The 24,318-nt window shown below is 38.0% G+C and overlaps 1 protein-coding gene across 7 annotated transcripts in view; it reads right to left on the reverse strand.

The window, feature by feature from the left end:
• CAST (calpastatin) overlaps nt 1-24,318 on the reverse strand; it is a 77,384-nt gene that overhangs the window by 39,251 nt on the left and 13,815 nt on the right. For 3 of the 7 annotated variants that reach the window (XR_014491443.1, XM_083354555.1, XM_083354556.1), the window contains exons 2-4: nt 23,308-23,367; nt 15,058-15,129; nt 1,225-1,278 (exon numbers count right to left, since the gene is read on the reverse strand). Coding sequence is in view for 6 of the 7 variants with exons in the window: in XM_083354555.1 (XP_083210681.1) it covers nt 1,225-1,278; nt 15,058-15,129; nt 23,308-23,367 (186 nt within the window). In the remaining variant the exon portion in view is untranslated. Of the gene's footprint in view, nt 1-1,224; nt 1,279-7,522; nt 7,553-11,963; nt 12,130-15,057; nt 15,130-23,307; nt 23,368-24,318 lie in introns of those variants that run through there. The other 4 variants (XM_083354559.1, XM_083354557.1, XM_083354558.1 and 1 more) reach the window with 3 other exon arrangements.

Consider the following 24,318-nt stretch of genomic DNA (forward strand, 5'->3'; position numbering starts at 1 on the left):
TATGTCACTATATGAAATTATTTCTTCTTTAATTTAGGGTTGGCAGTGGGAAGAGTGATATGTCAGTGATAGGTAATGGCAAAAATGCTGTCCCATAAACCAGAATAATTCTTAAATAATGCTAATAGCAATATCCTCTCATATAAACCTTCCTAAAAGGAATTAATGTGATAGTGAATCCAAAATAATACAGCTGGAAACTTACACCAAACACATTCATGAGTTAAATGCAGAAATCATGTCAAAGATCTTATTAATAATATGCAAAACAATTACATTAATCTATGCAAAAATATAATAATGATAGACTAGTTTCATATTAAGATATGCAGATGATACCACTCTAATGGCAGAAAGTGAAGAGGAACTAAAGAGCCTCTTGTTGCGAGTGAAGAAGGAGAGTGCAAAAGTTGGGTTGAAACTGAACATTAAGAAAACCAAGATCATGGCATCCGGCCCTCTCAATGCCTGGCAAATAGATGGGGAAGAAATGGAGGTAGTGACAGATTTTATTTTCCTGGGCTCCAAGATCACCGCAGATGGGGACTGCAGCCAAGAAATTAAAAGATGCTTGCTCTTGGGGAGGAAAGCCATGGCAAATCTAGACAGCACACTAAAAAGGAGACATCACCATGCCAATAAAAGTGCATATAGTAAAGGCTATGGTCTTCCCAGTTGCAATGTATGGCAGTGAAAGTTGGACCATAAGAAGGGCTGAGTACCAAAGAATTGAAGCCTTTGAACTATGGTGCTGTAGAAGACTCCCGCGAGTCCCTGAAACTGATCAGTCCTAGAGGAGATCAACCCTGACTGCTCTTTAGAAGGACAAATCCTGAAGTTGAAACTCAAATACTTTGGCCACCTTATGAGGAATCACTGGAGAAGAGCCTAATGCTGGTAAAGGTTGAGGGCAAGAGAAGAAAGGGATGACAGAGAATGAGGTGGCTGGATGGAGTCACTGAAGCAGCCTAAATGGACTCCAGAAGATGGTAGAGGACAAGAAGGCCTGGAGGGACGTTGTACATGGGGTCACGATGGGTCGGACACGACTTCGCAACTAACAACAACAGTTTCATATTTGTTCCCAACACCACTCAACAACATCACTCTTTATTAAAAATTTGGAAAAATTGATAGCTTCAACTATAAGACTTGATAAGAAAAATCCCACTTGAATAGATGACATTGCAAGAATGACTTGTTCACCTTTTTAAGAAGACATACCTTTGTTTCAGCAGGTTTCATAGTTGGTGCCTTTGATGCAACAGAAGTCTGGGCCTGCATTAAGGTACAAAAATGTGTGAATTAATTATCCATCCTAGATCTTTTTTTTAAAAAAAATGATGAACATTAATACCTCAATATAACACACTGTATTTCAGACTATGCTGGACCCCATAACAGATAGAAATGTACTGTAATGATAGATTTATGCAATGACAGATAAGTATGCCAAGTTCAGTTTGTTCCAACAAGTTGCATAATCATAGACACATATTATACCAATGGTACTCAGATAGGAGTGGAGCCATTGCAACATAGGGCCCCTAATCCTCAACTCTCACAAGCAATCCAGAACAGCATTATGACTGATGACATGGGAGGCCCCTGAGAGTTCTATTAGGACCAGAACAGTTGCTCTCTCCCCTATATTCTGACAAAGTTAATAAAAACAAAACAGAGTCCTCTCCATTGGATACCAAGGCCTGAATCCTGCTTGAAAAGAGTCCAGATAAGGTATTTTCCCTACAGCGCTCTATAGTTGTTCACCAATGACTGTCTCATTAGCAATCCAAAAGGGAAGCTTAGAGACCAGCTGATAATTGTCACCTTTTTAGAAGAGGATGCATCACAAACCTCACTCTATTCTAGCACTTATGATGTTACCTAATTTGATAATGAAAGGGCTGCAACAAAACAATCAAGCTCAAACAAGGACCATAAGTATCCTGTACCATGCCTATCTTACACAAGTCACTTTTTTTAAAATCCCATTTATATCCCACCCTTCTCCGAAGACTCAGGGCGGCTTACAATTTAAAGCACAAATCAATGTGCTTAGCAATAGCCTTCATTCTATGTATATGCCTGCTTATTAGGGCTTTCGCCCCCCCCCCAGCAGCATTATTACAAAGTCAGCTTATTGCCCCCAACAATCTGGGTCCTCATTTTACCTACCTCGGAAGGATGGAAGGCTGAGTCAACCTTGAGCCTGGTGGGATGCGAACCCGCACTAATTGCAGGCAGCTGGTGTTACTTAATGAGGCATTAGTCCACTGCTCCACCAAGTTTGTTGTTGTGCAACAAACATTGATCTATTGGGGTCTGAATGAATCAGAAACCATATTTTTGCACTGAGCTCAGAAAAAAACACCCCAGCCTAACTTGAAAAATTCCACCAGAACATTTTCAATTGGCTGGATTCCAAAATAGTAAAACTCAAAATATTGCATTTGCAAGGAGAAGATTAGACATTCTTGCTGGAATGTATACATAGATTACTTTGCAAAAGGAATAGCATGATCTGCCAGAAAAGAATCCATCACCATGCAATACATGTGCAATTAAACTCTGCTAATGTTTATTTCGCTGCCCATTTCTAAAGGAAAGTTGAAGCATACATAATAGAATAATTTTTATTTTTATAAATAAAAATAAAATAAAATAAAATACAATAACACATATGGCACCTATTTTTTTAAATACGCAACTTAAATACTTCCATAAAATTTGAAGAACAGATTGTCATTTGATTACATGACAAACTGAAAGGAAACTAGATTTGGGAAATTCTGCACATCATTTCAACAATCCCAGATAGATTTTATTATTAATACATTAAACAAGTCTATACTAAATAGAAGATGAATTCATGCACTGCACCAAACCACTTACGTATTTAACCACTTAATGTTATGTGTAAATCTAATCTTTGTTTGGAAGGCCAGGGTAAACAGTGAACAACTAAAAAAAAATTAAAAGCATATAATGCTAGGTAAAAGGTAAAGGTTCCCCCACACATGCATGCTAGTAGTTTCCAACTCTAGGGGCCAAAGAGCTTGTCCGAGGAGGTCTCCATGGTCATGTGGCCGGCATGACTAGACGCCAAAGGCGCTCGGAACATTGTTACCTTCCCACCATAGTGGTCCCTATTTTTCTACTTGCATTTTTACGTGCTTTCGAACTGCTAGGTTGGCAGAAGCTGGGATGAGTAACAGGTGCTCACTCTGTTATGGGGCACTCGGGATTCGACCCGCCAAACTGCCCACCTTCTGATTGACAAGCTCAGCGTCCTAACCCACTGAGCCACATATTACATATTAAAGATGACTCTAGAGGAAATGGATTATCTGGATAATTTTCAATCAGAATTCAGGCCAGAATATAGAATTAAGACACCCTCGGTGGTGCCTATTGATGATTTGTGGGAAACCTAAGTTATGGGTAATGCAGACACCCTGACCATCCTTGATTCTGATGATTCAGCCATGGATTCTTCTGGACTGATTACAGGGAGTAACAGTGGATACTACAGCATTGTAGGGCTTCTCCTCCTTTCTGTTGGCTGGTTCCAGTAAGAATGGTGGGAGGAGAGGTTGACTCTGAAACCCCTGCTTTGGGGTGTGTGTGTCAGAGAACCCAATACTCTCACCCATGGTTTAATACCTACATCTGGCTATTGGTACAGGTCATTCATCAGTTTTAGAATCAAGTATCCTTAGTCCATGAATGTTCTTCAGTTATACAGTATATACTTTGCTGTTCTTTTATAAAGTTCTAAAGGCCTGGCTCTTTCCCTGGGCCAGTTGCTACAAATGTATGCAAGGACCCATTTTTCATTTGTATTAGTGATTATGGATATATTTTTGCAGCTGCTGTATATTTAAATAATTGTACTACTGCAGTTTTTTTTTACTTTAATATTGTTCATCATTCAAAGTCAATTGTTGAGAGGGCAGCCATACAAATTATATAAATAAATCTCGACACCTGGCTAATCAAGCAATGCTGTTGGGGTCTGCAGGGGGAGGAGCACATGTTCACATAGTAGGATTGAGTGGCTATGGATTTTTGGATCTCCTCGTTCTGGGGACTTTCCATCCTTGGCTCTAAATGCAGTGGCATTCCCCCATTCCCGAGTCGTGGGGAGTCTTCCTGGAATTCTCAGCTCCTACGTGAGCACAGATGGCAGCTGTGGCCATTCATGCTGTGATCACCTTGCAACTGGACACATGATAAAAAATCAAATTTTAAGAGAATTTCAGAAGAAATTACTTTCTAATTTTAAAATTATAATCATGCATTCCTGCATGAGCTACTACAGCTGCCAAAGCTACAATACAGAGCAGCTGGCACATTGAATTCACAGAAAGCACATTGTCATAAATCCCCTAAACTCTTTAAGTTTTACAGATTTTAAAGGATTTATCAGAAAAAAAATGTAATCTCAAACATTTAGAAGAAAGTATCATCTTGAACAACCTGATAAATACGTAAGTATATATGGTTACTTTGTACAGTTTGTACAGAAATACAAAGAACATTGGATTTAAGTACAGACAAACCAAACAAATTAAAATTGAATGTCCTTTCTACCAAACATACTTATCTACATTATAGAAATAAAAATCTGGAGCAAAATGTCCTCTATTTCTGAATTCTGAAGTAAAGATACCTACAGTACTTCTTTTTTTCTGGATCTGTCTTGGTTTCTGATATTTCCAGTTGTTTATCAAGGCAAGTTAGGAGAGGACATAAGCATCCTCTTTTTCTTGTTGCCACAGTTCTGCCTCTGATTTTATTTCTAATTAATTTTTATTGAAGGTATTTTTATATAATAAAAACTATACAAATTTAAACACTGATTTTAAAAGAACAAAGTTTTTTTTTCCTGAGAGTTGGAGGGCTTTTAATGACAGACATTATGCTTCTCCCAATGTTTACTCTGTTTGTGATGAAGACATGAGTATGAATGAGTAGTCTAAAAAGCTGGCTATCATTTTCATGAATGCAAGGTGGCATTATAACCATTATATACAGGAAATAATCCAGCCTAATTTTTAAACGTATTGTTAAACACTAGTCACATGAAATAATGTTGAAAGAGAACCCGTTTGCAAAAACATTTCAAGACTGAAAATCTGGGAGAAGAACTCTTTTTTTTTTGCTTCTTACTAAATATACAATTCTTCACGTAAGATACAAGTTTTTCAAATAAATCCATCAAAACATTGATTTTATGATAGCAAGATTGTAAAAAGGATTACTGAAATATTTTACATTATTAATATGTTTGGGGATTGTGCATGTTCTGCAAATCGCTGTTTCTGAAGTGATAGGCATGGGAATCTCACTATGCAAGTTAGCAGATCTTGATATTCCAGCTTTATTGAATACCAAAATAACAGAAAAATAATGTGACTGAACCCCAGCTACATAAAATTCCAAAGTGAAACAAATCATCTTGCAGCAAACTTAATGCTGTCCACTTTGACTATGTTGTTGTTCTTGTTTTTGTTATGCCATAAATTAAATAAGCAGAAGAAAGCACAGCACTGACCCTTGAGGACCACATACTGAAACTAAGAAGCAAATATGAAACTACTGCCTGGTAATCAACAATAGCTGAATGATTCATAGCTAAATAGAATTTGGAGAGACTCTGGCATGTTTTGAGGAAGGCACACCCAGATATAAGAGGGGGAAAAACACCTTCCTGACTGCATTGAAAAAACAGAGGCATTTCGTGTATACTGTAGGAACCAGCACTTTATGAAATGCAGGAGTGTCCAAAGGTTAAAAACTGCATACTAATACAATCTGCTCATTTTTGCATTAGCTAATGACACACAGATAGTGAGGACAGTCAGAAAGGCTAAACGTCTATCCGCTCACAGGCAAGCTGCTGGATTTACTAGAAATCAGGAGGCTAGGAGACTTTGTCCTTACAGCAATGAAAGTCAGCTGCATGACTTGGAACAGCCATTCTCTCAGTTCAACCCATATCATAGGATTTATGTTGTGGGGGAAAATAGGAGACAGGTCAGGTAGTCTCCTTGCATTGTAAAAAGAAAAGGAAAAAGCCCCAAAATAAACAAATAAAAATGCTTCTCCCCAGACCTCTTTAGCTTCTGCGTATATCACTATCAGGATGTGTGAAAGAAAGAGAAGTTTTAAATGGAGTCCGGTTCAACAGCCTTCCTTAGATTGTTCCATTAAAACACGTCAGGTAAGTTATGTTCCAACTGGCTAATACTGAACATCTTAACAAGTATTCTAATAGTTTTGTTCTATATTCAGAATAAAATTTTTAAAAAAACGTGGGGTGTTTTGTCCTGAAATTAAAATATTTGAATAGGTGTCCTAAGATACAAAAGTTGTGACCTTGGAACATTTTACATAACTCTATACATATCCCTTCTGAGATAAATAAGGAAAATGAATCCCCAAAGCGGTTGACTAAGCTTTTTAAGGATCTGTCCCAAAGAAACCTTAATGACAAAGGAAATGACTGTAACTGTGCTCAAAAGAATGCACCCTCCTACATGTAAGACGTCATGTTCCAAACCAATCTTTTCCTCATGAACTGGTACCATTCCTAAAATTGCCCCTCCTACATTGAGAATTCTGGGTTGAAATTTCACTTTTCCATTTTTGCTCAAACTGAAACATCCTTTCTTTGCTTCAGGAAACGTCAATCTTAAGAATTAACTTGAGAAATATACTTTTTCTTAGATTCAAGTTAATAAATAAAAAAGGAAAAAATTCCTTCTACATTTTAAATTTTAGCATGGAAAAGGACAATCCTAAATAGAATTTGTGGCCTACTGTCACATGCAAAGGATATTTTAAGGGTGGAACGTGGGGAAAGCAAAGAGTTTGTGGTTTCCATAAAGAAAATTACTAGGAATACCTCGGAACTACCACTGATAGCAGCAAGAATACTTTTCATTTATTTCTGTGAAAAGTAGAGCGGGTAAGTATTAAAGTTACTACCACATGAGATTTGGCAACTCCTTATATGATATAGTCACTGTAATTTATGGTGAGGAGTAAATATAAATTATATCCTACTACTCATTTTGTCATGGGCAGGTAAACTTCTATATTTTTTTTAAAAAAATGTTGCTCTTTCCTGCCGTGTCACAGAGTTGCAAGCTCTATTTACTATTCCACATCAACCAGCAGTGCCAAAAGAAAGAGAAATATAATATTCTGCATTTTTAAAATTTATCAATTAATCTTCCTTTCATGGAATATGTTCAGTACAAGGAAATTTGAAATCACAGGAATTTCCTAGCTTTCTCCAGCTCATGTCATACATATCAACTAAATATCTTATTTTTCTATTACATACAGTTGAAGACCTCTTACTGATGTCTTATTCCATATTTTAAGAATATACACTATCCTCCACATGTATCCAGACACACTGGGATAATAATCCAACCTTACTGGTAATTCTGAAACTCGTAGATATGAGATTTTTTAAAAGCTAATACAAAGGTTGAATGTACAGCACCTTTTCCCACACCATACTTGGGCTTCGTAACCCTCAAGACAAAGTCTGCAAAGAAAAAGGCAGAGCAGTAAAAACTGTGTCACCTAGAGTAAATTCAGATCAGAGCTACAACTTCAAAATAATTACGAGACCCAGTCCAACTACACAGAGAGTGATAGTCTGATCCCAATGAATCAGTAGAACAATTTCATAGTGCCTCAAATTTGCAACATAATTGTGTTGCGTTCAAACGGTTTTCATTGTTGCATTTACATAGAAATATAACTTCAATGTAACTGGACCCAATTTTTTTTATTAGTTCATGATTAAAATAATTAGAGAAGAAATATTATCAAACTATCAATTGCCATAGGATATGAGAAAATAATTCTAATTAAATAAACCTTTTGTTTAAACTAACCTAGAACAAAACTGTACAACTCATCTTACCAGTGACACATACAGCCAGGGAAGGAATTTTGCACAGTCGTAAAAATATTCCCAAATTGTATATAATGAAACTAAAAGGCTCACAGCCCGGCCGACGCCTTGCTGGATGCCTGGGAAAGGGCTGCCACCGAGGCGCTCGACCGTATTGTACCCTTGCGACCCCTGACCCGGCGCAGATCCCTGCCGCCTTGAAGGAGGCAGTGGTGAGGCTCCTCCTCAAGAAGCCTGCCCTGGACCTGGCTATTTTGAACAACTATCGTCCGGTCTCCAACCTTCGCTTTCTTGCGAAGGTGGTTGAGAGCGTGGTGGCACTTCAGCTCCCTCTGTTCCTGGAGGAAACTGATTATCTGGACCCGTAACAATCGGATTTCAGGCCCGGGTACAGCACGGAGATGGCATTGGTTGCGCTGGTGAATGATCTCTGCCGGGCTCAGGACAGGGGTTGTTCCTCTGTCCTAGTCCTATTAGACCTCTCAGCGGCTTTTGATACCATCGACCATGGTATCCTACTGCGGCGTCTCAGGGGGTTGGGAGTAGGGGCACTGTTTTACAGTAGTTCTCCTCCTACCTCCTGGGCTGCTTGCAGTTGGTGTTGATGGGAGGGCAGAGGTCCGCCCTGAGGCCTCTCGTTTGAGGAGTTCCTCAGGGGCCGGTCCTCTCTCCCCTCTTGTTCAACATCTATATGAAGCCGCTGCATGAACTCATTTGTGGTTTCGGGGTGGGGTATCATCAGTACGCTGATGATACCCAGCTTTTTCTTTCCACCCCAAACCAACCCAGTGATGCCCTCGATGTGATGTCCCGTTGCCTGGAGGCGGTTCGGGTTTGGATGGGAAGAAACAGGCTTCGTCTCAATTCTGCCAAGACTGAGTGGCTGTGCATACCGGCATCTCAGACTAACCAATCTTTTCCATCATTAACTATGGGGGGTGAGGTGTTACCCCCCGCTGATAGGGCCCGCAACTTCGGCGTCCTCCTGGATTCACGGCTCAGTTTGGAAGATCATATAGGAGCCATGGCCAGGGGGGCTTTTGCCCAGGTTCGCCTGGTGCGCCAGTTACGGCCCTATCTGGACCAAGATGCCCTATGCACAGTCACCCATGCGCTCGTGACCTCCCGGCTAGACTACTGCAATGCTGTCTACATGGGGCTGCCCCTGAGGACCACTCGGAGGCTTCAGCTGGTGCAGAATGCAGCCGCGCGAGTTGTAATGGGGGTCTCCCGATACTCCCATGTAACACCTCTTCTCCGCGAGCTGCATTGGATTCCAGTTGCCCTCCGGGTGAGATTCAAGGTGCTGGTGATGACCTATAAAGCCCTAAATGGCATGGGCCCAGATTATCTGAGGGAGCACCAGCTCCCAGCGTCAATTTCCCATCCTCCTGTGCGCTCCCACAGGTAGGGCCTCCTCAGGGTACCGCCGGTCAAGGATTGCTGATGGGCGATCCACAGGGGGAGGGCGTTCTCTGTGGGCGTGCCTGCCCTGTGGAATCAACTGCCAACGGAACTCCGGACTGCCCCCGACCTTCGTTCATTTCGCCAGGACCTAAAAACCTGGCTCTTTGAGCTATCTGGTCTGGACTGAGGGGTTTTAATGTTTTTAAATTGTGATTTTAATTTTTTGGGGCTAGACTTAATTTTATTTTATTTTAATTTTATATATATATATATATATATATATATATATATATATATATATATATATATATATATGTAGGTCTAGAGTCTCGGGTTTCTTCCCGCGTTCCTTTCATCTTCAGAAAGTTGTGGCGACGTTTCGACGAAATCCCATCCGTCATCATCAGGCCAGAGTATTCCTCCTGCTGCTTTCAGGAGCAATGTGTGGTCTGTCTGTTCCTTTCCTTCCAACTGCCGGTGGGGCTGTGTTCCGACTGGGTGGAGGCGTGGCTGCTTTCTGATTGGGTGGGGGTGTCGCCACAACTTTCTGAAGATGAAAGGAACGCGGGAAGAAACCCGAGACTCTAGACCTACACATACAGACACCCGCGAGAATCTACGAAAACATATATATATATATATATATATATATATATATATATATATATATATATATATATGTGTGTGTGTGTGTGTGTGTGTGTGTGTGTGTAAATTACTAACAAAGAATTAAATTTTAATTCTTTGTTAGTAATTTACACAAATATATGAATTGTCCGGTGTGACTACTGCCTGTTTGATAGCCTTCAAGATAGGCTGAAAACAGGAAATAAAGATTTGCCCCATATTTGGGGCCTAGCAAGGTAATCTAAATAGTTAACATTTGAAACATATATATATATATATATATATATATATATATATATATATATATATATATATATATATATATATATATATATATATATATATATATTTCCATTTATATCCCGCCCCTCTCCGAAGACTCAGGGCGGCTTACAAGCTTAGCAGTAGCCTTCATTCTATGTATATGCCTGCTGATTAGGGCTTTCGCCCCCCCCAAGCAACATTATTACAAAGTCAGCTTAATTGCCCCCAACAATCTGGCTCCTCATTTTACCTACCTCAGAAGGATGGAAGGCTGAGTCAACCTTGAGCCTGGTGGGATGCGAACCTGCACTAATTGCAGGCAGCTGGTGTTACTTAAGGAGGCATTAGCCCACTGCTCCACCAATATTGTATTGTTTTTAAATTTTGCCTTGTAAACCACCCTGAGTCCCTCGGGAGTAGGGCGGTATATAAACTGAATTAATAAATAATAAATAAATAAAAACCATCCAATGAGTATACAACCCTGAGCTCCAGAGCCACATGATGTTGGAAGTGGGGTCCCACTGAAAACCCAAGTTTTGCATCATTAAGTTGTTCAGGACATTACTCTGGCATTCAAACTGGGCCTTTATTAAAGTTAGTATTCTCTTAATGGAGCTTGATCTCACCATTGGCAACAATATCTAGAGTTGTACAGAACTGGTTCATGAACATTTCAAGGGCTATAGGTTTCCCATGCTTGCTGTACTGGTTAAATATAACATTTTAGAAGAAAATAATTTTAATCCTTAATCTGAAAAAAGACACAAATCTTCCTCTAATGAAAGTTTGCTTTCAACTTCATTCACATTCATTTCTACATAATTTTCTTTGGAATAATTCTACAAAATTGCCTGCAATTCATAAACAAAACAACTCCTCCTTAAACACTATTTAAAGCATTTTCTTGTTTAGCATAAATGCATGGTGTGAAGAACAAAAATATAAAATATCTTATTTCAATAAATACCGTTTACTTGGCAACCAGGGGCTCAAATTTCTAAAGTTATATCTAAGTAGTACTATTGCCACTATATTTAATAGATGGACTTTTTCATAAGTATTCTCAGGACTAAATCCCAATGCAGGTAAACTAAACTCCAAACCTCATAATCAAACAAAATCATTTCCTAAAATATGAAATGACAAACATTTATTAAATTAAGGGGGACAGAGAATATTATAGGTTGCTTAGCAACAACTTGTTTTGTTAAGAAACAACAGCAAATAGCATTGCAATAAATGCTACCTATGGGTTATTATAAGGACAATAGTTAGGCATGTCTCAACAAACATATCCTGCCACTCAGATGGCCACACCCTGAAAAATGCAGCCTAAATATTGAGAACCAGAAATGAATTTTTAAGTCAATTCTGCCGGTCTTATAAATTTATTAGTAATAATATTTAGATCTGTAGAGCTTTTGTTCTGCTTTAAAGAACTTTCATGTCACTGTTTTCATAATATCCTTCCTGGGTGGGCTCAGGAAACAACTGTCAAGCAACTCTTGAAAAGGTTTACTCTGTGAGTAAAATAAGAAACCCAGTTTGTTACAAATCCTGGGAAAGCACTCATTTACTAAGTGAGTCTCAAACCTACAAATTGTAAGATCATGTTTCTATAATATAGAAAAATGCAGACTCGGAGAAGGAAGGAGGAAGTGCGTAGAACTAGCCCAGAAAATTGACAATCACACAGACATTCCGGAAAAAGAGTACTCACGCTGTACAGCTCAACAATTCTGCTCCAAATTTCTGATGTAGCCTGCTCAGATCCTTAGCACAATTTGGTTTTTGTTACAGTGCTTATCAGGTCTGCCTATGACTACAGTTTCAACATAGTCTGTGGCATTTCAGAATAGTACAACGAAGCCAAACGAAGAGTTTCCAAACTCCCTCTGCCTACAGCCGTTCTGCTCCACCCCTCTATGAATATGCTAAAAAGCTGTGTGATTGACAGCAGCCACTGAGGACAAAAATAGACCCAACTATTAGCGCAGTCAAATAGAAAGCACTGCCTAAGTCAAATATGCTTACTCCCATCAGTAATTTTAGTGCAAAAGACTGCAGTTATCTCTAGATATTACTATTGCTTAGCTCAGGGGTAGGCAACCTTGGCTCTTTGATGACTCGTGGACTTCAACTCCCAGAATTCCTGAGCCAGCTGGCTCAGGAATTCTGGGAGTTGAAGTCCACGAGTCATCAAAGAGCCAAGGTTGCCTACCCCCTGGCTTAGCTTGTAGGATTTATAGAAGCCATTGTAATTTTCAAACATAGCAGAATTACCAGAAGTGTTCAAAGTGGGAGTATTAATAAATTATTTCCAACTCTGTCCTATACACATCTAAATTCTGCTCTCCCCTCTACCCCATAGCATTTATAAAGGCACAAAACAGTTCTCAGCAATTCTTATTCATCAGAAAAAGCAATAAACTCAAAAATCTTGCCATTTTGTCGTTATGATTCTTCCTCACTTCTTATTTAAAGTGAGATGTTCTTAATAGTGTATATAGAATACACCATTATTAAGTGCCTTTTAAAACAAATATTATAGATATTTAAACAAAAACATCTGGATATTTTGAATTTGATCAGACATTTATGCTAATCCAGAGCACACAAGATCATTTCACTTTAGAAATACAATAAAACTAAATGCATGTTAAGCAGTTGTTCTTGTTAGTTGTTGTTGTTAGATGTCCGACCCATCGTGACCCCATGGACATCATTCCTCCAGGCCTTCTGGAGTCCTCCATCTTCTGGAGTCCATTTAAGCTCATGCCTAAGCAGTAAGTTGTGAATAATATGGGTTTTTTATAACAGTCCTTCTGGCCCAACAAATTTGTAGGATTGGACAATGCTAACTTCAACCACTGATGATTTTTGAGCTAAATTATTGTTCAGATTATAAAAAATGAGTTTAAATTACCTTCACACATTGCATTAAGCCACAACACAAAGAATCGTGTTCTCGGGAAATGGGGAACTATATAAATTTGATAATAAATAAATAAATAAATAAATAATGTGGCTTTTTTGTGGTTGTTTTGGTTCAGTATACTATGTGGGTCCAGCCACTGTATAGTTATTCAGCAAGAAGGGTTAAATATATCCACCCAGCTAGTGGCTGAGTTACAAAAAGAAATAAGAATTTTTCCTTTCTTTACAACAGCTATAGCTTGACATATTATCCATACAGGATCTATGGTTAATATGAATTATGATTTGTTTATAGGCTGTCTCAAAATACTGAAGCCAAGCAGCAAATGTTAATCTCCTTTCTGCAGATCTTCAAGCTTCACAGCACTATCAGAGCCAGCCAAATTATTTTGGCATCTGAGCCAGAACTTCTCACAAGCAAATTTTTACCTTCTTAGCAGTAAAGTATAATAACAAACAATAACCTGCTGCCAATTCTCTACAAAACTGAACCAGCTTCAAAACTAGAATGTCCAACCCTTCTTTAAACATAACCAGTATTCAACACTATTTAGGGCTTCAATAGCATATTTAACTGTGAATAATGGCAATTGGGAGGCTAAGATCTCTCTACAAGAGCAAGCTCAGAGCTCAGCTTTGGTTCATTTTCACTATGACAAATCATGGTTTGGTAACATGCAATTCAGGAAGGGATTACGTCCAAGTCTCAGAACACAAAAGATTCCAAACATCTCTGCTTAAAGTAAATATAAGTATTATGTATTCACTGAATTTATTTCCTGCCTTTCTATCGAAAGTGAAAGCATGCCATATAAAACGCCAGAGTTCTGCTTTTTGTTACTGTAGAGGCAGAAAAGATCGAAGAGGCTATATCCAAGCACTCATCCTTCATGCTTTCTATAAAGCAGGTTGCCCAGTCTGCAGCCCACCCCTGGGCCTTGAGCCCTTCGGAACTGGGCCATGGAAGCAGTGGGGAGCGTGCACATGAGCGCATCGCCTCATGCACAGGCAGCAGGCAAGCGCAGGGACATGTGCTCCATTTGCACGAGTGGCGGGCATGCGTGCTCACCATTCCCACAAATGGAGCTGCACATGCTCGTACACACTTGCCCACCACTCGCACAGAACCATTTCCCCCCTGTAGCCAGTCCACAAAGCTGGAAAGGTTGGGGAACTCTGCTCTATAGCAATAGATATAAAATAGGTAAATACATAATATTACATTATACTATCTGAATTACATCTCCTTAGGTACAGTATTTAATATGCTATAATTGATTTTAAAAAGCAGAACATTAAATCTTAGAATAAACTGAAATTAGACCAAAATCATTTAAATTTTAAGAAGCACTCCAGAATAAAAGAACCATGTGGAAAAAGACAGGACGATTGCAACAAAAGAAATATTTGGAGATATGTATCTGAGATGTATCTGAGATGAAGCAATACACTGGGGCAGAAAATATGACCAGCACAAAGCCTCGTTTACAAATCCTAAATTATCACCAAAAATCAATACTAAAGCCTTGCATTTAGAATCTGTGCATATTAATCCTTCTAACTACCGTAGTTTAATTTAGAAATTTCAATACATTAAATATTTTTCTTAATTTTCATGATCTTAGACCAGGGGTAGGCAACCTCGGCTCTTTTATGACTCATGGACTTCAACTCCCAGAATTCCTGAGTCAGCTGACTCAGGAATTCTGGGAGTTGAAGTCCATGAGTCATAAAAGAGCCGAGGTTGCCTACCCCTGTCTTAGACGCTCTCTACCTCTTTACAAAAGCAACAAAATGTTAGAGTAGCAGCATCATAAGCATTTACAACAATAGGGAGATATTTTGCTTTTGGGAAGATTGACAGACAGGTAAATTACCTTACTGACTGAAGAAACTCCACTCGTCTGGCTTTTAGGCAAATCAATATTGCTAGTATTTACAGATCTCTTCTGTGAAGAAAAAAATAAAGAATTAAATCTTAGCATTTTAACATCATGGGAGAAATCCTTCACTAGAGACATTGAATTCTATTTCCAAATTTTATTTCCCTTATATATTACAAAAATGCCCTTCTATAAGCAATATCTTCATGAAATTAAATTAAACAGTGTTCCAAAAAACGCTTGGAGCACCATTTGGAATCATGAATATAAATTTCTCAGGCAATAATATTTTGGGGATGCAAAATGTATGAACACATTATGATATTCTATCATATTCCTATCACAGATGAATCACAGGTTTATTTTGAGATTATGAATTAACTGTAAGTACTTGTCTGCCATCTTCCCATTAGAACAGAATGTAGCGAAGACAAAATTAAAAATTTATCTAACTTACATCTTACAACAATGTGTGTGTGTGTGTGTGTGTGTGTGTATAACAATATTATACAGTTATTTTAATTTAACATAGCTTAATTCTAAAACTTGCCACAAGGCCAAAAATATTAACAAATATATAAACTTGATAACTGGTGTTTTAGAAATACCATACCAAAATAAAAGATGTGGATTTTTTATTTAAAAAAAATAGAAGACTAAAGTGCATTATAAAATTATAAAGTTTCTTTTTTTAAAAAAAACCAACTTCTTTAAAAACAATAGTGCTAATGATAACCTTTTTTATTATTATTTTTAGAATGACCTAACGAAAATTGATGCCTTTGCTCATAGTGTTTACTTTCCAAATCAAGGAACAACAGTTGGCACAAAATAGGAAATACAAGTTGAAAAGTTTAAAAATGCCCAGAATATTCAAATGTTATGTGGTTATGTGTATATATTTTTGTCATTGTACAACTCATACTAAAAATGTAACAAGGATTCTAAAATGAAAGTCGTGAAAACGGTACAGGAAAGAGAATAGTTACTGTAAATATATCATTTACAGTACTCTATATTGCACACCCATTCCTATCAGAAACCTATCTACTTTTCCAGAATGCAAAGTGTAGCAAGGTAGGATCTAAGAACAAATTAACCATGTGTACTGAGCACTGAAATGCATCCCAAGAATACATATGCACATGTATATTTGGATACATTTATATAATTAACAAAAACTATTCTATTTTGCTGATGTGATAACCCAGCATCGTAAACTGACACTCATTCATGCATTCTGTTCTCTGAATGTTTGGGGACCTGCAAGTGAACACAATACCCTCCTTTATGTCATTAGGCTAGGATGAAAAAGAACTTTAGACAATGAACTGACAAAGTCAGAGAAGATAAAATTGCAGCAGCACTTATTCTTCAGGAAATGTGATACATTCTTATTTATCTAATAAATAAAGCAGAGCAGATAATGTTACAAGCAAATTGCCATCATCCAAGACAATTCAAAAGTCAACCAAGTTTTAGTACAAATGTCAGCTAGTCTGACTGAAAGCTATTCTTTTGAACTCAGAATACAATTCTCTGTTATCATGAAATGAAGCTGAGTTTCACTGGATCATTCAGCATTCCTGTCTTTGTATTTGCATTTCTTTCCCACTTTCTGCTGCCTTCCAACATGACGGCCATTTAGATTAAGTTTCTTGGGATAGGGACAGACAAAGTCTGATACCCTTAAAACTGCCACTAAGATGGTTCGATCCACACATACTATAATTTTGTTTGGATTTGGCCTTGTGTAAAGGTAATCACTGTGATTTGTTCAACTACAGTTTGGTGCGAGATTACACCTAGCAAAAGGCACATAATCATACTAAAATTTATAAAAGAATGATGATGGAAACCTGGAAGCTATCACATTTTGCCATTCTTAATCAAAGGTAACCTGAGCAGTACGTGGAGTGAAATTATTCAAGTGCTATAGTTACAAACATGATAGCCTATATTCCTTAAAATAGGGGTCCCCAACCCCTGGTCCATGGACCAGCACTAGGCTGCAGCATGCCAGAAATTGGGCCATGCAAATAAGCGAAGCCCACTCCATGGGGCAGACAGCATGCGAAACATTGCCCACTCCAGCCCACGGAAAAACCTCTCTCCATGGGACCAATCACTGGTGCCCAAAAGGTTGGGGGCCACTGCCTTAAAATATAATGTTAGACATGAATAAGTCTCATTATAGAACATATATACTAGTAAATGTGCTTACAGTAGAATTAATGGCAACAAAGCAGCAGCTTTCCTGCTTGAGCTCCTTATATTTTATTTGTTTTATCCATTTTTATAAATAGCTTAGCAACCCATTTTGTTATCTACTTTTATTTAATAATTATCTGCAGGGGATATTCTAAATATGAGTACCAAGTCCCTAAAGCATTGTAAAGGCTTCTGATATGGTACAATGACACCAAGGCATTGAGGAAGAAAAAGAAACACATCAAGACAAGGCTCGTAGACTCTACCTAAATCAACCAAGTAGCCAAAAATGGATGACTACATGATAAGAAAACTGTAAATAAAAATAATAAAAAATAAATCTTCTCCATTCCATCCCTTCCTCCCAAAGCTATAGTGAATTGGGATTTGGAAACAGAAATTGAAAAACAACATCTATTAGAACTCTTCTATACTTTGCATGAGGAATCAAACTTTCTGACTGCCATGAATGTAACTCTGAAGTGGGGAAAGCAAGCCAAGCAATTTAGCAAAGGAATTCAAAACAGGCTTTGCTGCTAGACAATGTCTACTAACTACAAATTGTAATTTCAATTTTTAGAGACTGTGTTTACCTCTATAAATACAAATGTGGACTCTTTAAAAACAGCCTTTGAAACTTTTGTGCAAAATTATGCAGATAAGCTAGCAGTAATTCAAAATGTTAGCACTAACTTCGATCTGTTTATGGATAACCATATGAAATAGAATTGCTCTGGAGAACAAATGAAGGTTAGAAATGACAACCAAATACAGGCAGAGTTTACAGTCTCACTTTCCATCAAAAAGTAGAACCATATACTCCAAACATATCAAGGTGCTTTAACAATTACAGTTAACAGAAATAGTACTGGATGTTGTTCTATCAGAAGAGCTAACCTTCTATCACTTAGCTTACTTCTTTGATGCCCATGTCATATTATTGATCTAAGTGCTTTCAAATGGCTCCCTAACATGAGAGGACATAAACCAATTCTGTTGCCTTTTAGGAATTCCACTGTCCCCTGCATGCTGTTCCAAACGATATCCGTTCTTTTCACTTTTCAAATATACCACTGGCTGTTTTCCAAGATGGAAAAAGAACTGCACTCTTGGGTTTAATGTCTCAGGCAGACTGCCCTGCCTCATGCTATAGGCAGCCATGATATTTTTTTTAAAAAAAAAAGCCAAAACCATAAGCATCCAAGTACTTTTAGCATACTTGACAAGACAATGTTCAAATAACCATACTGAGATTTTACAAGAAAAAAAAACCCTGGCACTAAGGAAACTCTAGAAACAGGATTAACTCTGTTGAGGCCTTATCAGTGAACAATAATTTGATGAATTTAAATAAACACAGCTGTTAACACAAACAGCAGCCAAACCTTTAATTGACCTGATATCTTTGGACTTGTCATCTAAGAGCAACCCTAAAGAAAATCATTATAAACGCTCTGAGTCCTGCAATCAAAAAAGAAAACAATCCATAGTTCAGGAAGCCAAACGTCCTTCCAGCCTGAAACAGCCCAAATTGGTTCCATCTTGTTCAGTTTCAGATAATGATGATCTGCTTCATTCTGTTTTACCTTAGGGTCTTGATCAGGAAAGAGGATGAAAGAAAATTGCTATACCAGAGACGTATCTGCTTGGCTCATATCTTAACGGCAGCAAGGATGGGGTATGCCCAATTTTGGAAGGCAAATTATACCCCGCCGGATGAAGTTATAACTAGGAGAATACTTGATTGTGCAGAAGCAGACACATTGACCAAGAAGTTGAAGGGTAAAGAAGAGACACCAGCATTTCTATCATGGAATAAATGGTATATTTGGATGGATAAAAGATTAAAGAAATGAGGGTGGCTTGGAGGTTGGTCAAAAATGAAGTGATATAGTCTTTGTTAATGAATAAGCTTTGGAGTTGAATGGTTATAAGAGACTTAATGAGTGGAATATAATTGTTAGTTTAGAAGTAGATATAATGTGAAAATTTTGAAATGGTTTTCAATTTTTTGATTTCTTCGTTTTTTGTATATTCTAAATGTTTTTTTTTGTCTTTGTTGGTGTATGGTGTGTTTTTAACACGAAATGTAAATAAAGATTCATTTATTAAAAAAAAAAGAAAATTGCTATACCAAGAGTACATCCTGACCAAGACCTCCAGCTTGCAAATCCAGCCAAGTCCAGAGATAGCAAATGAAGTCACTTTAGCCCAAAGTTGCTGCCTAGTAATGATTCCCATTCTGATGACAGTATCAGTATAACATCTGGATGTCTTCTTACACCTAGGCAAGAACATAACACTTTGAATACCACCAATTGATTCACTACTAAAGCTATGGGGGTTACATAAAACCCATCTCTTGGAATATTGCAGAGGTGGCACGATAAACTGGTGACTACCCATTTTGAACAATATCTGTCATTGTTCATTGTATTACAGGGATTAGTCAGATGGTGATTACAGGAGATTCTTGTTGAGCAATTACAGCTCAGTTGTTAAGCGAAATGGTTGCTAGGTAACACTGCAACTACTGTTCGCTTATGATCTTACTTCAGCTTTCCTTTGCTTTACACAAGTATGAAGATTGCAGATGTGAGGATTGGTGGTAAAGTTACTTTTTCATCACTGTTATAATTGTGAATGGTTGCTAAATCAGATAGATCGCTAAGCAAAGACTATCTGTATATCCAAATTGTCCAGATAGATAGCTTAGGAATGCTACTTTAAATGCAGAACTTTATTCATGCTGACTCAATAAAGAAGCCCTGGTATGATAAATAAATTAGAGCTTTACTACCTAACTTACAATATGAATTAACCCTGGCAATACTGAGTGGCTTTAGGTATTGGGAGCTGCTGATTCTAGGACTATGCCATCTTTGATGCTGGATGGGGCTGTAGTGCCCATGCACAACCTGGAGAGTCTCCTAACTCACCCCTCCTGCTTAAAGAGGAAGTGACAGTCATGGGTAGAAGGCGTTTGCACAACTTTGTATTGGGTGCTGGTTGCACCCATTGTTAAATTGAAGGGCTGTACTCATGGCCACTCAAACCCTAGTCACCTCTCAGTTGGACCATTGTAATGTGTTCTACGTGGAACTTCCCTTGAAGTGCATCTGAAGGCTTCGGCTGTTACAAACCGCAACAATGTAAGAAGTAATGTATGTTTCCAGAACAACACATTACGCCTCTGCTCCACAATCTGCATTGGTCCAGTTCAAGATGCTGGCTTTGACTTTTGAAGCCCTACATAGCATGGGGCCTTATTATCTGAGGGACTGCCTCTCCCCAATTACAACTGCCTGTCCCACCAGAACCAACAGGAAAAGCATGTTATGTGTCCTGTTAACTATGGAACTATATCTGGCAAGTCCTAAGCAGCAGATTTTTTTTGTTGCCAAAGTGCCACCTTATGGAATATTTTTTTCACTCTAGTAACTTGGTTGGGCCATCAGATAAAATACTGAGGTGACTCCATTATTATTATTAATACCTACTCTTCACCTAATACTTATTCTATTTTAACATTGAGTTTTGTAGTTTTTAAAGTTTTCAAAGTTAATAATATCATTCCAGATTCAATAATTGTCAATAAAAAAGACACTGCCATCCCATTGACTGTGGAGTGATGCAAATACACCAGACAGCTGAAGAAGAAAAACAGGCATTGGAATAATATCCTAATATCTGAAGGACAATGAAGAAGATGCACTGAAGTTAGTAAACAAAGGATTATTGAATACAAGAGAGACCAAACTGGCCTACAAGAAAGACCAAAGGAAAAATAAAAAAGTAGTGCATGGCCAGCACGCACACACACGCACACACACACACACGCACACGCACACACACAAACCTAGCAGGCAAAGCAGATAACAACAAGACCTGACAATGGCTAAGAACAGGAAAGTTGAAGAAAGAGATAGAACAGGGGTGTCAAACTCAATTTCCTTGAGGGCCACATCAGGATTGCGGTTGCCCTCAGGGGGCCGGGTGGGTATGGCCAGGGTGGGCATGGCCTACTGGGTGGGCGTGGCTAGAATGCATTTGGCCTACTGGGTGGGCATGGTCAGCTCTACATCGTTCGCATCAAGGGTGCCTATGGGTGCCTGGGCAGGAGTGGGACAGATCTGAGGGTCTCTGGCAGAAGGAGGGTCTCTGGCCCAGGGCCAAGGCAGTGGGGGCCGTTCCCTCACTGTTTCCAGGATGGCTTCGCGGGTGACATGAAACCACTTTATGGGCCGGATCTAGCCCCCGGGCCTTGTGTTTGACATGTCTGAGATAGAGGAATTCTGGCTACACAAGAACAAGCCTTAAGATCAAAAGCATATAAAGCCAGAATTGAGAAGACAGTAAGGAACAGCAAATGCCACCTCTGCAAAGAAACTGACAAAACAGTGAATCATCTAGTAAGCTGCTGCAAGAAGATAGTATAGACTGACAATAAACAATTGCATGACAAAGTAGCAACAATGTTGCAGTGGAGTAGCTGCAAGAAATACCATTTGCCTATAAGCCATAACTGGTGCGATCACAAAATATACAAAGTACTAGACAACAAGGGCACTAAAATGCTCTGGAACTTTAGAATTCAAACAGACAGGCACCTGACACATGACACCCCAGATTTAATCATCGTTGATATGAAAGACAAAAAAAAATATAAATAGTGAATGCTGCAGTATCTAAAGCCAGCAGGAGAGAAGAGAAAGAACTTGAGGGAGGGGAAATTTAAAACAACAACATCTGCCAATACCAGGTTCATGGAAGAACTCAAGGATCAAGGACCACTTTGATCAATTTAAATAGAAATATCAAATCTAATCTAAACATCTGGCTGACTGTGTGACCAACCATAATAATAGCAATTGTTCTGTGTAACAATGATTTTTTAGCCTTGTTTTATGTCACCCAGAGCCACTTATTTGTGACATGGGCAGCCATATATATTTGACAAATAAAGAAATAATCAAATGACATGCATGAAGAACCAAGATGATCATAGCACTGGGTATATTTTGAAAATGTGTTTAGCTTATACCTGTTTCCTCAAGTGAGTAAAGCAACCTGTATCTCTCAAAGTGTTAAGACCAACTCTCAGCACTTGATCTTTAGCCATGCTGGCTCAAATTCCTCCCATCTGTCACACAGAATTCAACATTACACTTCAAATCAATCCAGTTTTCTCTATTACATTGAAGGATAGACTGATTGTATGCCATCCACTTGATGTCAACTTAGCAACTACACAGAAAGACCTTCTCCAGGAAAATCAGGGGCCTTATTTGAACCCTATTAATCTTCCATGTGAGAGTTCCTATGCATGCAGAAGCCTCTGCATTTACAGCTATATTCATGAACTCGCCTCTCGTACCTATTTGCATGGACATCCAGCAAAGCCAACTTCCATACTTTAAATGTTGAGGGATCAGGATCATATGGTACAGCTCAAACAGACTATACATTATGTATTTATAAAACAAGTGCAGTCTCCTAAAAGTGGGCAAGACTATGACAAAAATTACATTTGATTTAATTGAATTAACATGTAGTTAACACAATGCAATTCATTGCCTGTGTTTTTAAATAACTTCTGTCTTGTTAAAAACAGAAAGATGTGAGCAATATTTAGATTCTGGATTATAGGAAACTATATGCTGTCTGCAGGCTGAGATTGTAGACTCCTGATAAAAAGCTTAAGCGGGACTCTAAATTCAGCTAAATTCAGAAATGATAATAATGACAGTAGTATACTAGAGCTTAACCTACTTCTACCCGATACTGCTTGATAGGAATTCATGCAATCTGAAAATAATTCAGAATTGTTTCAGAACTTATATGAAAACAACACTTCTTTGTATTCATTACGGCAGTCCAGTTTATGGCTGATGGCTAATAATGAAATAACCAAATCACAATAATTAATGAAATTTGTTAACCATCTTCTTTATACAAGCTATGAATGGTAAGAGATGTGCAAAAGTTAAACAATGACTCATTCTGTTATTATAATTTATAGCCATAATTTACCTCAGTTGCTTCTGCTCCTTTCTTTTCTTTTGATGCTCCACTTGCAGTTTTACCTCCATGCTGTAAGAAAATTTTAAAACATCAAACTAGCATTTGAAAACATACAATATTTTCTACACTAGGAATAGGCAACATGTCCACAGATTACTCCCTTTGCACCCACAAGACATTTCCCCCCATTTTAAAAAGAAAAACAAGAAGTTAGTAGGCTGCAAGGCACACCAATGACTTCTGGTATTGTCTTTACAAAAGTTCCACCAGCTCCCACAATAGATTGCACAGATTTATTTAGAAAATAAAAAGGATGGAGGAGTTACAATGAAGAAAATATTGCACTAGGACTAAGGAAAACACCTTCATCTCCAATCTACCTTCTTTTATCAACTGGGATTTTATATCCAAGCAATCATTTTGTGGAGGGAGAAGCTCCCCTTCCTCCTCTTATGAAGAGCTTGCATGATTTAAGTACAAAAATCTTAATTGTTCTCATTGGCTTCAAAACATTGCCTATACTTTAAATTTAAATGAAATTAAATATCATGTAGATTTTATTTTTCTATATTTATTAATTCCTGGAGCATAATCCCTCACACAACATCACAGGCTTCAAACTTTTTCTGGAACACAGTAGGTCATATTGTGTCACCTGTTGTCGTACCAGGGGTTTTGCTCCCATACTAGGAGATATGTCTGAAACAAAACCCAAGATATATTTCTTATTTAAATTTAAATATAATTAAATTAAACCAAACTATAACAAAAGCAATTACTATTACACTGAATCATTTTCCGCTTTTGTCATGTTAAAATTTGCAATAGCCTATAGACAATTTTAGAGGCCTATAGAATTTTAGTGGCCACATATACTTGCGTTCCTTATTATGATAAATGATCTGCATCCATCAACATATAAAAACAAATACATGCTCATCACGGATACATTATTTGATTACTTGTCTTGATTGCTCTCATGGAAAATTTGGCCACAATATACTTTGTACACTCATCTCA

This window comes from Vipera ursinii (genome assembly GCF_947247035.1).
Source record: "Vipera ursinii genome assembly, chromosome: 2".
NCBI classification, from domain to species: domain Eukaryota; kingdom Metazoa; phylum Chordata; class Lepidosauria; order Squamata; family Viperidae; genus Vipera; species Vipera ursinii.